This window comes from Pogoniulus pusillus, chromosome 20 (genome assembly GCF_015220805.1).
Source record: "Pogoniulus pusillus isolate bPogPus1 chromosome 20, bPogPus1.pri, whole genome shotgun sequence".
Lineage (NCBI taxonomy): Eukaryota > Metazoa > Chordata > Aves > Piciformes > Lybiidae > Pogoniulus > Pogoniulus pusillus.
Window position 1 is genome coordinate 19,734,675 of NC_087283.1, and position 12,297 is coordinate 19,746,971.

Consider the following 12,297-nt stretch of genomic DNA (forward strand, 5'->3'; position numbering starts at 1 on the left):
GGGAGAGGGAAATGTTTTGATCTGCAGGGAAATCACACAAATCTCTCTCATGATAAATGATGATGCATCTTTTCCAAAGCCTTCAGCCAGCTGGAGAAGTGTTTTTCCCCTCCTCATGCCAAGTGTGCTATCTGGTTATATAAATCCCATCAGTTCCCATCCCCTGCAATGTTTGTTGATGTTTAGGTTTAAGGGGCAAGGAGTGGCTTTCTCCTTTGAATCACAGAATCAACCATGTTCAAAGAGACCAGGGATGGCCTCATCCAACCTAGTCTTGAACACCTCCAGGGAGGGGACATCCACAACCACTCTGAGCAAACTATTCCAGAGTCTCATCACACTCCTACTGGAGAATTTAGCTTTCTAATCATAGAATCAACCAGTTTGGAAGAGACCTTTAAGCTCATCCAGTCCAACCTAGCACCCAGCCCTAGCCAATCAACCAGACCATGTCACTAAGTGCCTCATCCAGGCTTGGCTTCAACATCTCCAGGGATGGTGACTCCACCACCTCCCTGGGCAGCCCATTCCAATGCCAATCACTCTCTCTGACAACAACTTCCTCCTAACATCCAGCCTAGACCTTCCCCAGCACAACTTGAGGCTGTGTCCTCTTGTTCTGTTGCTGGTTGCCTGGGAGAAGAGACCAACCCCACGTGGCTACAGCCTCCTTAGACAGCAGTGAGGTCTGCCCTGAGCCTCCTCTTCTCCAGGCTAAACATTCCCAGCTCCCTCAGCCTCTCCTCACAGGGTCTGTATCCTTACTCCAAGCTCTGCCCTGTCTCCCTCCAAGCCATGTGTCTCCAGCACATGCCTGAACAAGGCAAGGATGCTGGTTTTGTAACTTTTATTTTCAAATGCACTGACTGCACAGGGACCTTGCAGAATAATTCCACTGAAAACTGCTGACAAGAGCAAAAGGCCTGCTGCTGCACTCCAGGTGAAGGAAGGGAGAGAGTTTGCCTTCCAGGAAAGCAGCAAGGTGTAACCAGCTGGGCAGTGTTCCTGTAGGGGATTGGATGAAGCCACATACACCAGCAAGCCCACAAACAGACACAGTCCAGACTACAGCAGAGGCAGACTGTGCTAGTTTGAGCCTAGCTGGGATATTTCAGTGAGAAGAATTAGATTCTAGGCTGTGAAAAGGAAACAGTGGTGATGTCTACTTCACTCACAGGCTTGCTGAGATGTATAAAAACAAGAACACGAACATAGATGACAGAGTTGCTCTCTTGGGCTCTGGGTGCCTGCATTCTCTCTCTAACCTGCTAATCCATCTGCTTTGTAACCCCCCTGGCTGATTGTCCAAACTCACCTTGAACATAAGGCAAAGTCTGGGATAAGATAGAGGGGTGGAAAGAAGGTGGAAGGGTGGTTGGGAGCCCCTCCTGGGGACTCTGGTTTCTGGCAGGGCTGTTGCATTTCTGTATGACCTCTTCAACTTGTCTATTTCTGTCTATAGCTGTAGATATTGTAACCATCTGCTTGTCTATTGTGCTAAGCTGTAAGTATAAGGCTTCATTCTTTCATTTCCAGCTCAGCTGAGTCTAGTCTGGGTGATTTTCACAAGTGGGGGGGCAGGTAACACCCAAACCATCACACAGCCCCAAAAGCCAACTCTTCCTGGTAGCAAGCACAAGATTTCCAGCACTCCACAGGAGCCAGAGCAACCTCTGAAGGCTACAAAGAAGATGGGAACCTTTCCATCCTTGCAGGGTTATGGTGGCAGGAGGGGAGGATGCCTTACGAGTTGAGCTCAGTCCCACATCCCACATCCCTGCTGAGTGGTGCTTGGGCACACAGCCGCATCCACAAGGACTCTGCACAGGATGTGATTTCAGCAGCACCACTGGCAAGAGCAAGCCCTTCCCAGCAGGAGGCCAGGTCACAGAACCATGGAAATGTGGGATAACAACCCTTGGCTTAGAGAAGCTACTGACCTCCAGAGTGGTCATATTTCAATCAAGTCTCATAACAAAGATCCTAAGACGTCTCAAAACTAACATGAGCCAAAAACTAATGAAGCTGGTTGCAGTTTTCCTGATGACTCCTCTGTTTGCAAAGCCACTCATGTGGCAAGCCCAGAACTGCTCATGGAAGGTCAGCTTCAACACAAAACCACTGCTAACCTTCTGAAATGTGTTTTTGAAAGTGCCACTGGTATCCTGTTGCAGGAAAGTCTTGCTGCAACCACCTCGGATTTAAGTGAAAAACAACTTTCTGTTGGAAACAGAAAACCCCAGCAGAGGTCAATGCAGATAAAACACAACACATTTGTAAACTTCAAGGGCCTGCACTGGGGTTCTAGAGGAGCACTGGGATGGTTCTGTCACATTTCCATTCATGAAAACTGGTACTTGGCTCAAAAAAGAATGGTTTAGGTTGAAAGGGACCTCAAAGATCATTCAGTTCCAACCCCTTGCCATAGGCAGGGACACCTCCCACTAGAACAGGTCGCTCAAGGCTTCATCCAACCTGGCCTTGAACACCTCCAGGGAGGTTGTGGAGCACAGAAGCACAGAATGTGATCTTTGATTGTTTGGTTGTGCTCCACAACCTCCATGGGCAACCTGTGCCAGTGGCTCACCACCCTCACTGCAAAGAACCTTTCCCTAACAACCAGTTTCAATTTCCCCTCTGCCACTTTAAGCCCATTCCCCCTTGTCCTGGCATTACAAGACCTTGTCACTAGTCCCTCCCCAGCCTTCCTGCAGGCCCCTTCAGATACTGGAAGGCCACTCCAAGGTCTCCTGGAAGCCTTCTCTTCTCCAGCCTGCAGAGCCCCAACCCTTGTAGCCTGTCCTCATAGCAGAGCTGCTGCAGCCCTCTGAGCATCTTGGTGGCCTCCTCTGGACTGGCTCCAACAGTTCCATGTCCTTCTTGTGTTGAGGGCTCCAGAACTGCACACAGGACTCCAGGTGGGGTCTGAGGAGAGCAGAGCCAAGGGGCAGAATCCCCTCCCTTGCCCTGCTGCCCACACTGCTCTTGCTGCAGCCCAGCACAGGGTTGCTGTCTGGGCTGCACTCACACTGTAGGCTGGTGTTGAGCTTTTCATCACCCCAGACCCTTAGGTCCTTTTCCTCAGGGCTGCTCTCAGCCATTCCCCACCCAACCTGGAGCTGTGTTTGGGATTGTGCTGACCCAGGAGCAGGACCTTACACTTGGTCTTGTTGAATTTGATGAGGTTGGCCTGGGCACACCTCTCCAGCCTGTCCAAGTCCCTCTGGATGGATCTCTGCCCTTTAGCAAGACAACTGTGCCACACAGTTTGGTGTCACCTGCAAACTTGCTGAGGGTGCCCTCGATAAGAGGAAGGTTTCTCTTCCCACCTTTCCCTCCCATACCTCAATTTTTTGTGGGATGTGAAAGTAGTTCCTGACATCCAATCATGATGACAAGCTCTACACCATGAGGGCAGTGCAACACTGCAACAAGTTGCCCAGGGAGGTAATTGAGGTCCCATCCCTGGAGATATTGAAGGTGAGGTTGGGCAGGGCTCTGTGCAAGATGATCTAGTTGAGCATGACCCTGCTGATTGCAGAGGGGGTTGGATTAGATGACCTTTGGAGGTCATGCTATGGTTCTTTCTCTCCCACAAGCTGAAAGTTAGTAGAGATTTGTTGTCTTTTTCTGGTTCAGAAATCTCAAAGAAAAGAAAGAGTTAGCAAAACCCTGCACTGCATGATGCAGTTCAAACTGTTTATGGCCTGTAGCCTAATACAGAGCATTTACTTCTAAGGAGGCTGCTCGTGGAGGACACCAAATTTCCAGTGAGGAACCTGAGTAAGCAAAAGCAGTAGTGAAATGGTGAGAGGCAAACATCTTCATAAACCTATTTCCATATCTTCCTGTCACTGGATGAAAAGATGTTAGGAAAAGCTATCATCAGATGAAGCAAGTCTGCTAGTTTCCCTAATTGAATGTGACAGGCACACAAGAGCCTGCAAACTCAGCAGGAGGGCATGTGGTGCCAAGCCATGTTTGCAAGTGCTTGCACACACTTTTACCCAGCAATAAAACACACTATTTCTCACCACAAGTAATGCTTGCAGATGGGTATCTATTTTTCTGGTTCCAAATACCACAACTTTGCAAGCACTTCACCTCCAGAGATCTGCACACAAACCACTGTCACAAAGCAAGTGCAAACAGTCGAGTATATGGAACCACCTTCACCCTTCCTGCATTCTACACAATCTCTAGTCCAGGGGAGAGATAATTACAGAGCTCAGACTTTCTGCCCAAGAGGAAACATTAATTCTGCTGTGGTGAGACCTTCATCTTGAATAGTGCATCCATTTCTGGTACCCCCAGCATAAGTAGGGCAAAAAGCTGCTGGAGGGAGTCCAGAGGATGGCCACAAAAACGATCCAAGTGCTGGTGTGCCTCTGCTATGAGGAGAAGCTCAGGGAGCTGGGGCTCTTCAGCCTGAAGAAGGCTCCAGGGAGACCTTAGAGCTGCCTTTGCAAGACCCAAAGGGATCCTGCAGGAAGGCTGCAGAGGGATTTGTCATCAGGGTGTCTAGAAGCAGGACAAAGGGGAATGGTCTTAAGTTGAGGGAAAGTAGGTTTAGATTAGAGCCGAGGAAAAGTTCTTCAGTAGGAGGGTGGTGAGACTCTGGAATAGGTTGCCCAGGGAGGCTGTGGATACCTCCTCCGTGGGGATGTTCAAGGGTTGGATGAGGCCTTGAGTAGCCAAGCCTAGTTGAGAGGTGTCCCTGCTCAGGGCAGGAGTGTTGGGAGAAGATGACCGCTGAGGTCCCTTCCAACAAAAGCCATTCTGTGATTCTATGATTAAGATCAGGGCCAAAGTGAAGTTTAGAGAGCCTGGTTCTGGTCCTTGGAGTATTACTGGCCTCCAAGCCTCATTTATGTCCATCTGATCTTCATCCACCAAAGCAGGCTTTTATGCAGAGATGTTACTTTAGCCACATGACCCTCCATGTGGGGCCAATAAATCCTGTTCTGTAATGTGCAAGAGATATTCTGCAGAGAGCAGGGAGAAAGTCTGGATATGCAATCCCCATCCACCACAAAGCACACCAGCCTATTTGGGATCAGTCTGACTGCTGCAAGTGGACTGGGTTAAGCTGAAAATAGAAAATGATGCTCTAAAAAGGGTAACTTGCCTAAACACAGTCAATGATTTCTCTTCTTCTGTCAGTCTGTGCTCCATTTCTTGAGGTTCCTGAGCAGCTTAATTAGAAATATCCTCTTCAGCTTTTCACCACTGGATTCTTTTCATCACCTAGCAAACCCTTGAAATATCCATTTTTCTATGTAAACAAGGAGCTGGTTCCTGCTGCAGAGGTGGTAAACAGCCAAGGAGCTGTGCAAGAGTGGGTTCAAGCCAGGCTAATTAAACTTGTCCTTGTTCTGGTCACAGAACCAAGTAGGTTGGAAGAGACCTCCAAACTCACCCAGTCCAACCTAGCACCCAGCCCTGGCCAAGAAACCAGACCATGGCACTAAGTGCCAACCTAGCACCCAGCCCTGGCCAAGCAACCAGACCATGGCACTAAGTGCCCCAGCCAGGCTATGCCTCAACACCTCCAGGGACAGTGACTCCACCACCTCCCTGGGCAGCCCATTCCAATGCCAATCACTCTCTCTGACAACAACTTCCTCCTAACATCCAGCCTAGACCTGCCCTGGCACAGCTTGAGGCTGTGTCCCCTTCTTCCGTTGCTGGCTACCTTGCAGAAGAGCCCAACCCCAACTGGCTACAGCCTCCCTTCAGGGAGCTGCAGACAGCAATGAGCTCTGCCCTGAGCCTCCTCTGCTGCAGGCTGCACCCCCCCAGCTCCCTCAGCCTCTCCTCTCAGGGCTGTGCTCCAAGCCCCTCACAGCTTTGTCGCCCTCCTGTGGACACCTGCCAGTATTTCAACACCTCTCTTGAACTGAAGAGCCCAGAACTGGACATAGCACTCATGATGGCTGGCTTCACACCTGCCCAGTGCTTCCAGGCACAGGGAGATGCAAGTCTCTTTGTCATATACATGCTCAGACTTGCCCCTGCCCTAGGAGGGCTGTAGCAATGTCCTCATAGCATGGAGCCTAAGCAAGTAATCCTCTGCACAAAGATCAGCTCAACTGGCTGTACATTCACAGTATCCCCAAGTACACTTGAGAGCTGATCATGTGTAAGACTGTGCCAAAACAAGAGGATCAACCAAAAAAGGTCAACATTTGCTGGTAGTGGCAGTTCAAAATAGTATCTGAGTGCACCATTCTGTGCCAGCAACTCTCTGCCTCACAGTTTCCCTTCAAGACAGCCACAAGTGCACTTGCAGTCATTTCACAAGACATTCCAGCTGTAAGAATATAACCATTCTGGAAAACAACTTCAGATCAGTTGATGACAGAAGAGTCTACACATTCCTCTAGGCAGACACATAGGAAAGCTTCCTAGAAGTCAGCCTGTGGATTTAGCTGTGCACCTCAGAAATCCTTTGGCTTACCTCCTGGATGTGTCGCTCCAAATGACTGATCAATTTGTTCTATGGTTGGAGCAATTGCCTGAGAGTTAAAATGGACACCACTGAAAAAGAAAACAAAGCAAACCTGCTTTAAGGGTATTAAATGGATGCTACTAATGCTTACCAGAAACACCACATCTAGATTGGAAGAGGTCTCCCAAGACCGAAGGGAAAAAAGGGGGAATTCAACCAAGTGCTACATTCAAGGAAGTATAATTATTTAGAGTCTTGTTAAACAGCTCTCAGCAAAAAGAAATGATTGAAAACATTAGTTTCTCTCCTACATATTTTGTTTTCATCTTGAATGAATCACTGGAGTCAAGAAGGAATCATGGGAAATCTAAAAATAATCACTTACCAATATTTTAACTTCACCTTAGTCAAGTCATAAACTTCAATCACCTGAAATACAGGAAACAGGAACATCACCATACTTGGGACACATTTGAGAAGCATTAGAGGCAAGTTCTTGTCAAAAGGCAAAAACCCCAAACCACCAAAACCCAACAACAAAGCTGCTCTCATCACCCTGAAGAACGCCTGAGCAGGGTGCACTGAATGCACTGTTTTAACTTCCTAAAGTAAAAGAGGAGCACAGCAGGACTAAAGAGCAGAATTCCAGTTCAGTACTACATAAAAAGACACCTAGAAGTCTCTGCAAGCATTACAGAAGACAAAAAAAGCAGCCCACAAGGAATCAGAAGGAGCTGCAATACCTACTTCTGAGATGCATTACATATTTCAGACCTTACTGACTACTCCAAGGAGCTCTCCTCTCTGCAGGCAATATTGGCTTTGGATCCTTCCTTCTGAATGCATCAACATGCATCTGAGATTGATTTGATGTGATTTTTATGTGACTCTTCTTGAGACCAGACTGGGGTTTAGCATCAGATAATAGTTTGGGTTGGAAGGGACTTTAAAGATCATCCAATTCCAACCCCCCTACCATGGGCAAGGACATCTCCCACTAGCCCAGGTTGCTCAAGGCCTCATTCAACACAGCACTGAACACCTCCAGGGAGGGAGCACTCACAACTTCCCTGGGCAACCTGTGCCAGCATCTCAGCAGCCTCACTGCAGATCAGTTTTTGCAAGTAGCCATGATCAAACACAAGCTTCCTCCACCCTTGTGTCCCTGTGCCAGGAGGAAAACAGGTAAAGCACATCAGAACTGCTGCCAACGGTGAGGTGTTTTTTACTGCTTTGCATGATCCTCCAGCAAACCACTGGCAGCTTTAGAAAGGACTCACTCTTCAGCTAGAGAACAACATAGAATTCCCCATGGAGCTTGCTAACAACTGTGGCTTTAAAGCCTAAAAATATCACCAGCTCAGAAGGAAGTCTTGGTTTTGGGAGATGCCCAGCAAATAACCCGAAATAAAACAACTTGCAATGATCAAACCACTATGTATAAAGAAATCTGCATTTACTGGCACACTGTTGCCTCAGAAAAAGCTGGAGGAGTTCTCTGAAGCACTTTGTTCAGGAAGCTCACACGTTTCAGGATCCAAGCAACAAGCACTGCAGAAAGCAACTAACAAATGAATGTTCTGGCAGCATCAATATTAAGAGGAGCAAGCAAGTTTTTCTTCTTCTTAAATACACCTTGAATGATGCCTCTTGGAAAAAACTTAGTTAGGCAGTGTCTGAATTCAAACAGTTGGACATGTTCAGGTTTCCTTCACTGCACAGCTTGTTCAAAACCAAACAGGCAGCTTTTAAGAGCAGCTGGGAAGGACTTTATTTCTTTGGTGACCTTGAATGTCATCCTTTCTCCCCCAAGAAAATGCTTCTGAAAACAGGGAAAACCAACCCCAAGCACAGATCTAGTTTTGCAGCAGCTACTGCACTCTCCTGGAGTTCTGAAACATGCTGTGCTAGTGGCAGACAAGAAGCCAAGTCAAACAACAGGCAGCTGTGCACAAGGAGTTACACAGAACCCAAACAAGAAACACCCCGAGAGCAGCACACAGTGTGCTAGTTTGAAGCTAGCTAGAATGTTTTGGTGAGAAGAATTAGATTCTAGGCTGTGAAAAGGAAACAGTGGTGATGGCTACTTCACTCACAGGCTTGGCAATTGGTGCCATGGTCTAATTGACTGAATAGGGCTGGGGGATAGGTTGGACTGGATGATCTTGGAGGTCTCTTCCAACCTGGTTGATTCTATGATTCTAGCTGAGATGCAGAAGAACAAGAGTACAAACATAGATAAGGGAGTATCTCTCTTGGCTTTGGGCTGAACTTTTCTCTCTAATCTAACTTGCTGGCTGTGTGACTAATCCATCTGCTTCCTACCCCCCCACCCAGCCCTCCAAACTACTTTGAGCATAAGGCAAAGTCTGGGGTAAGGCAGAGGAGTGGGGAGAAGGTGGAAGGGTAGTTGGGAGCCCCTCCTGGGGACTCTGGTTTCTGGGAGGGCTGTTGTGTTTCTGTATTACTTTTTAACTTGCCTATTTCTATCTATAGCTGTAGACATTGTAACTATCTGCTTGTACATTGTGCTAAGCTGTAAATATAAAGCTTCACTCAGTCAATTTCAGATCGACTGAGCCTAGTCTGGGTGATTTTCCAAAGTGTGGGGGGGGAGGTAACACCCAAACCATCACACACAGGCACCAAATTTGCCATCCGCCTCCTTGCCCTCCACACTGCAAGTCTGCATGCCTTTTACTAACAGCAGAGGAAGAAACAAGCACAACTCAAAAGCACTGACAGGCAGTCAAAAGATGCCAAAGAAGTCATGAAAGATGCACTGAAGAAACACTCTGTCAGGCTACAGCACTAGGACAGGGTTCAGTTTCTACTGGCAATAGTGCAGATCAAACCAGGAGACCAAGGACTGCTCTGGGATGGGTTTACTACACAAGCAGCTGGTTTAAATTATTAAAAGCTGATGTTTTGTCACAGTCAGTTTTGATCATTGCCACTGAGTAAGCCACATAAAAATGCTCACAGAACTGCTACCCAGCAGTGCTGCGAAATCCAACTCTTTCTCCATCACAGAGGGACAGTGTGAAAGGATCCTGCTGCTACAACTCAGGATAGCTGCTTTCACAACCTGGTCCTGGATCTACTCTCACCATAGTTCAAATTGATGTACTGACAATTGCTTCAGTTGGAAGAGATCACAGAATCCTACAACATTAGGGGTAGGAAGGAACCATTAGAAATCATCCAGTCCAACCACCCTGCCAGAGCAGGGTCACCCAGAGCAGCTCACACAGGAATGTGTTCAAAAGGATTTTGAACCTCTCCAGGAGAGAAGGAGACTCCACAACCTCTCTGGGCAGCCTGCCCCAGGGTTTTGGCACTCTCACAGTGAAAAAAGTTTTCCTTCTCTTCCTGTGGCACCTCCTCTGCTCCAGCTTGCACCCACTGCCCCTTGTCCTATTGTTGGGCATCCCTAAGCACAGCCTGCCTCCATCCTCCTGACACTGCCCTGCACTCCACACGAATGAGGGCAGCCCTCAGGCTGCTCTGCTACAAGCCTCAGTTCCCTCAGCAGGGAGATGCTCCACTGCCTGCAGCAGCTTTGTGGCTCTGGACTGTCTAAGGCTGTTCCCTGAGGTCCTTTGTGAGCTGAGGGGCCCAGAACTGGACACAACATTCCAGGTGCGACCTCACCAGTGCAGAGCAGAGAGAACTTCTGTCGACCTGCTAACAACAGCCCTTCTAATACACCCCAGGACACCACTGGCCTTCTTGGCCACAAGGGCACATGGATACAGCTTTGTCCCTGCACCAGCTTCCTGAGGCTTGCCAACTGCTTCTTTTAGCAGCCTGTACTGCATCCTTTCTACAGGTGTGCATTAAAAACCCAACACACAAAGCAAGGAGATAAAGCACCCTGATTTTTCCCATTTTGCTGCTGACCAACACTGAAAATGGAGTTAAATCATCTGAAAAGCAGGCATCACTTATCCTATGCTATTCTTAACCAGGCCTCTTGACCTTCTGACCTGATCCCACAAAGCTTTCTGGGTGCTTCTCCAAGTGCAAGTTTCCATAGCTCACTGAGCATCTCCACAGCTCACCACAACATACCAGAAGAGATTGGGGTTTTTGCCCCCTGTTTATTTTTCTGAAACAAACTTAAAACCACACAGCAGAAGGGTTTGGTTTTCCCCTAGTCTTGCTTTAAAACAGATTCCCAAGCACCTTCATGGAGCAAGGTGAGGAGGAAAGCTGTGCAAATGACAAGGGCAGACCCTCAGAGACTGCCTGGGCACCAAGAGACAGGGCACACACCAGTCCTGGCACTTCAGCAGCACTACAAGGCTGCACCACTCCAAAACACATCAGTAAGCAAAGCTACACACTTCAAGTGTGCCAGGTTTGACTTGGTCCTCCCTAAGAACCAAAATATAGCTGGAAAAGAGTTGCAGCTTACACTGCAAGTTCCACCTGACAGAATTTTCCTCTCCTCAGAACTGTAAATTCACAGAATGGCTTAGTTGGAAGGGACCTCAGAGATCACAGAATAACACAGTTGTCAGGGTTGGAAGGGACCTCAAGGATCATGCAACTCCAACTCCCCTGCCATGGGCAGGGACACCCTCAGACTACATTAGGTTGCTCAGAGCCACATCCAGCCTGGCCTTATGAACTTCCATGGATAAGGCTTCCACTATCTCCCTGGACAACCTGTGCCAGTCTCTCACCACTCTCATGCTGAAAAACTTCCCAACAGCCAATCAGAATCTACCCACTTCTAATTTTGCTCCATTCCCCCCAATCCTATCACTACCTAACACCCTAAAAAGTTCCTCCTCTGCTTTCTTGTAGTCCACTTCAGACACTGGAAGGCCATGGTAAGGTCTCCTCAGAGCCTTCTCTTCTCCAGACTGAACCACCCAACCCTCTCAGTCTATCTCCACAGCAGAGCAGCTCCAGCCCTCTGCTCATCCTCGTGGCCCTTCTCTGGACACCTTCTAGCACCTCCAGATCTTTTTTGTGATAGGGGTTCCAGAACTGGACACAGTGCTCCAGGTGGGGTCTCAAGAGAACAATCTACTCCAACTTCCCTGCCGTGGACAAGGATGCCTCTCAAACTAGATCAAGTCACTCATGGCCTCATCCAACCCAGCCCCAAACACCTCCAGGGAGGGGACATTCACAACCACTCTGTGTAACCTATTCCAGAGTCTCACCACACTCCTACTGAAGAACTTAGCTTCCTAAGATCCAGTCTAAACCTGCCCTCCCTCAGCTTCAAACCATTCTCCTTTGTCCTATCACACCCTTATGAATAGCCCTTCACAAAAACAACCCTCCCCCACCTTGCTATTCCACAATGACTCCATGAGCAGAAACCAGCATGAGGCAATTACAAACAGCTCTGGCAAAAAGGGGACAAAAAAAAAAGCTCAGCTGCTCCTGACCTGAGCTCAATCAGAACTGAACATGGTTCTTCAAAATGTGGATTTCTATAGTTGACAGAAAAGAACTGTTGGAAAAGGAAAACACAACCACACAGGTTGTGTTACAGGTTGCTACTGGAGAAATAAGAACTTCCAACAACTACTAATTAGAGTTGCTGCTCCCTTGGAGCATACAAAGAGCTGAAGTTCCAGCTGATACCACACTGCTGCACTGAGTCATGGTTCTGACAAGGCATCAGGCTGACATTTGGAAGAGTGACTTTTAGCTCTTGGTTTTACTGGAGAGATGAGTGAGCAAAGGGAGTAAGGCTGCACCTCCTACTGCTCCAAAGCTTGGTAGTGCTGGGTGTCAGCACCATATTCCAAGATTTACCTACAGGGTAAGCATCCCTCTTATTTTTAGCAACATATTTAGCCTCAGGATGGCAGTTAGAG

At 48.0% G+C, this 12,297-nt stretch overlaps 1 protein-coding gene across 4 annotated transcripts in view; it reads right to left on the reverse strand.

Moving 5' to 3' along the window:
* PHAF1 (phagosome assembly factor 1) overlaps positions 1-12,297 on the reverse strand; it is a 51,397-nt gene that overhangs the window by 22,506 nt on the left and 16,594 nt on the right. For all 4 annotated transcript variants that reach the window (XR_010306097.1, XR_010306098.1, XM_064160475.1 and 1 more), the window contains 2 exons: positions 6,837-6,880; positions 6,461-6,540 (listed from right to left, as the gene is read on the reverse strand). Coding sequence is in view for 2 of the 4 variants with exons in the window: in XM_064160475.1 (XP_064016545.1) it covers positions 6,461-6,540; positions 6,837-6,880 (124 nt within the window). In the remaining 2 variants the exon portion in view is untranslated. The remainder of the gene's footprint in view (positions 1-6,460; positions 6,541-6,836; positions 6,881-12,297) is intronic.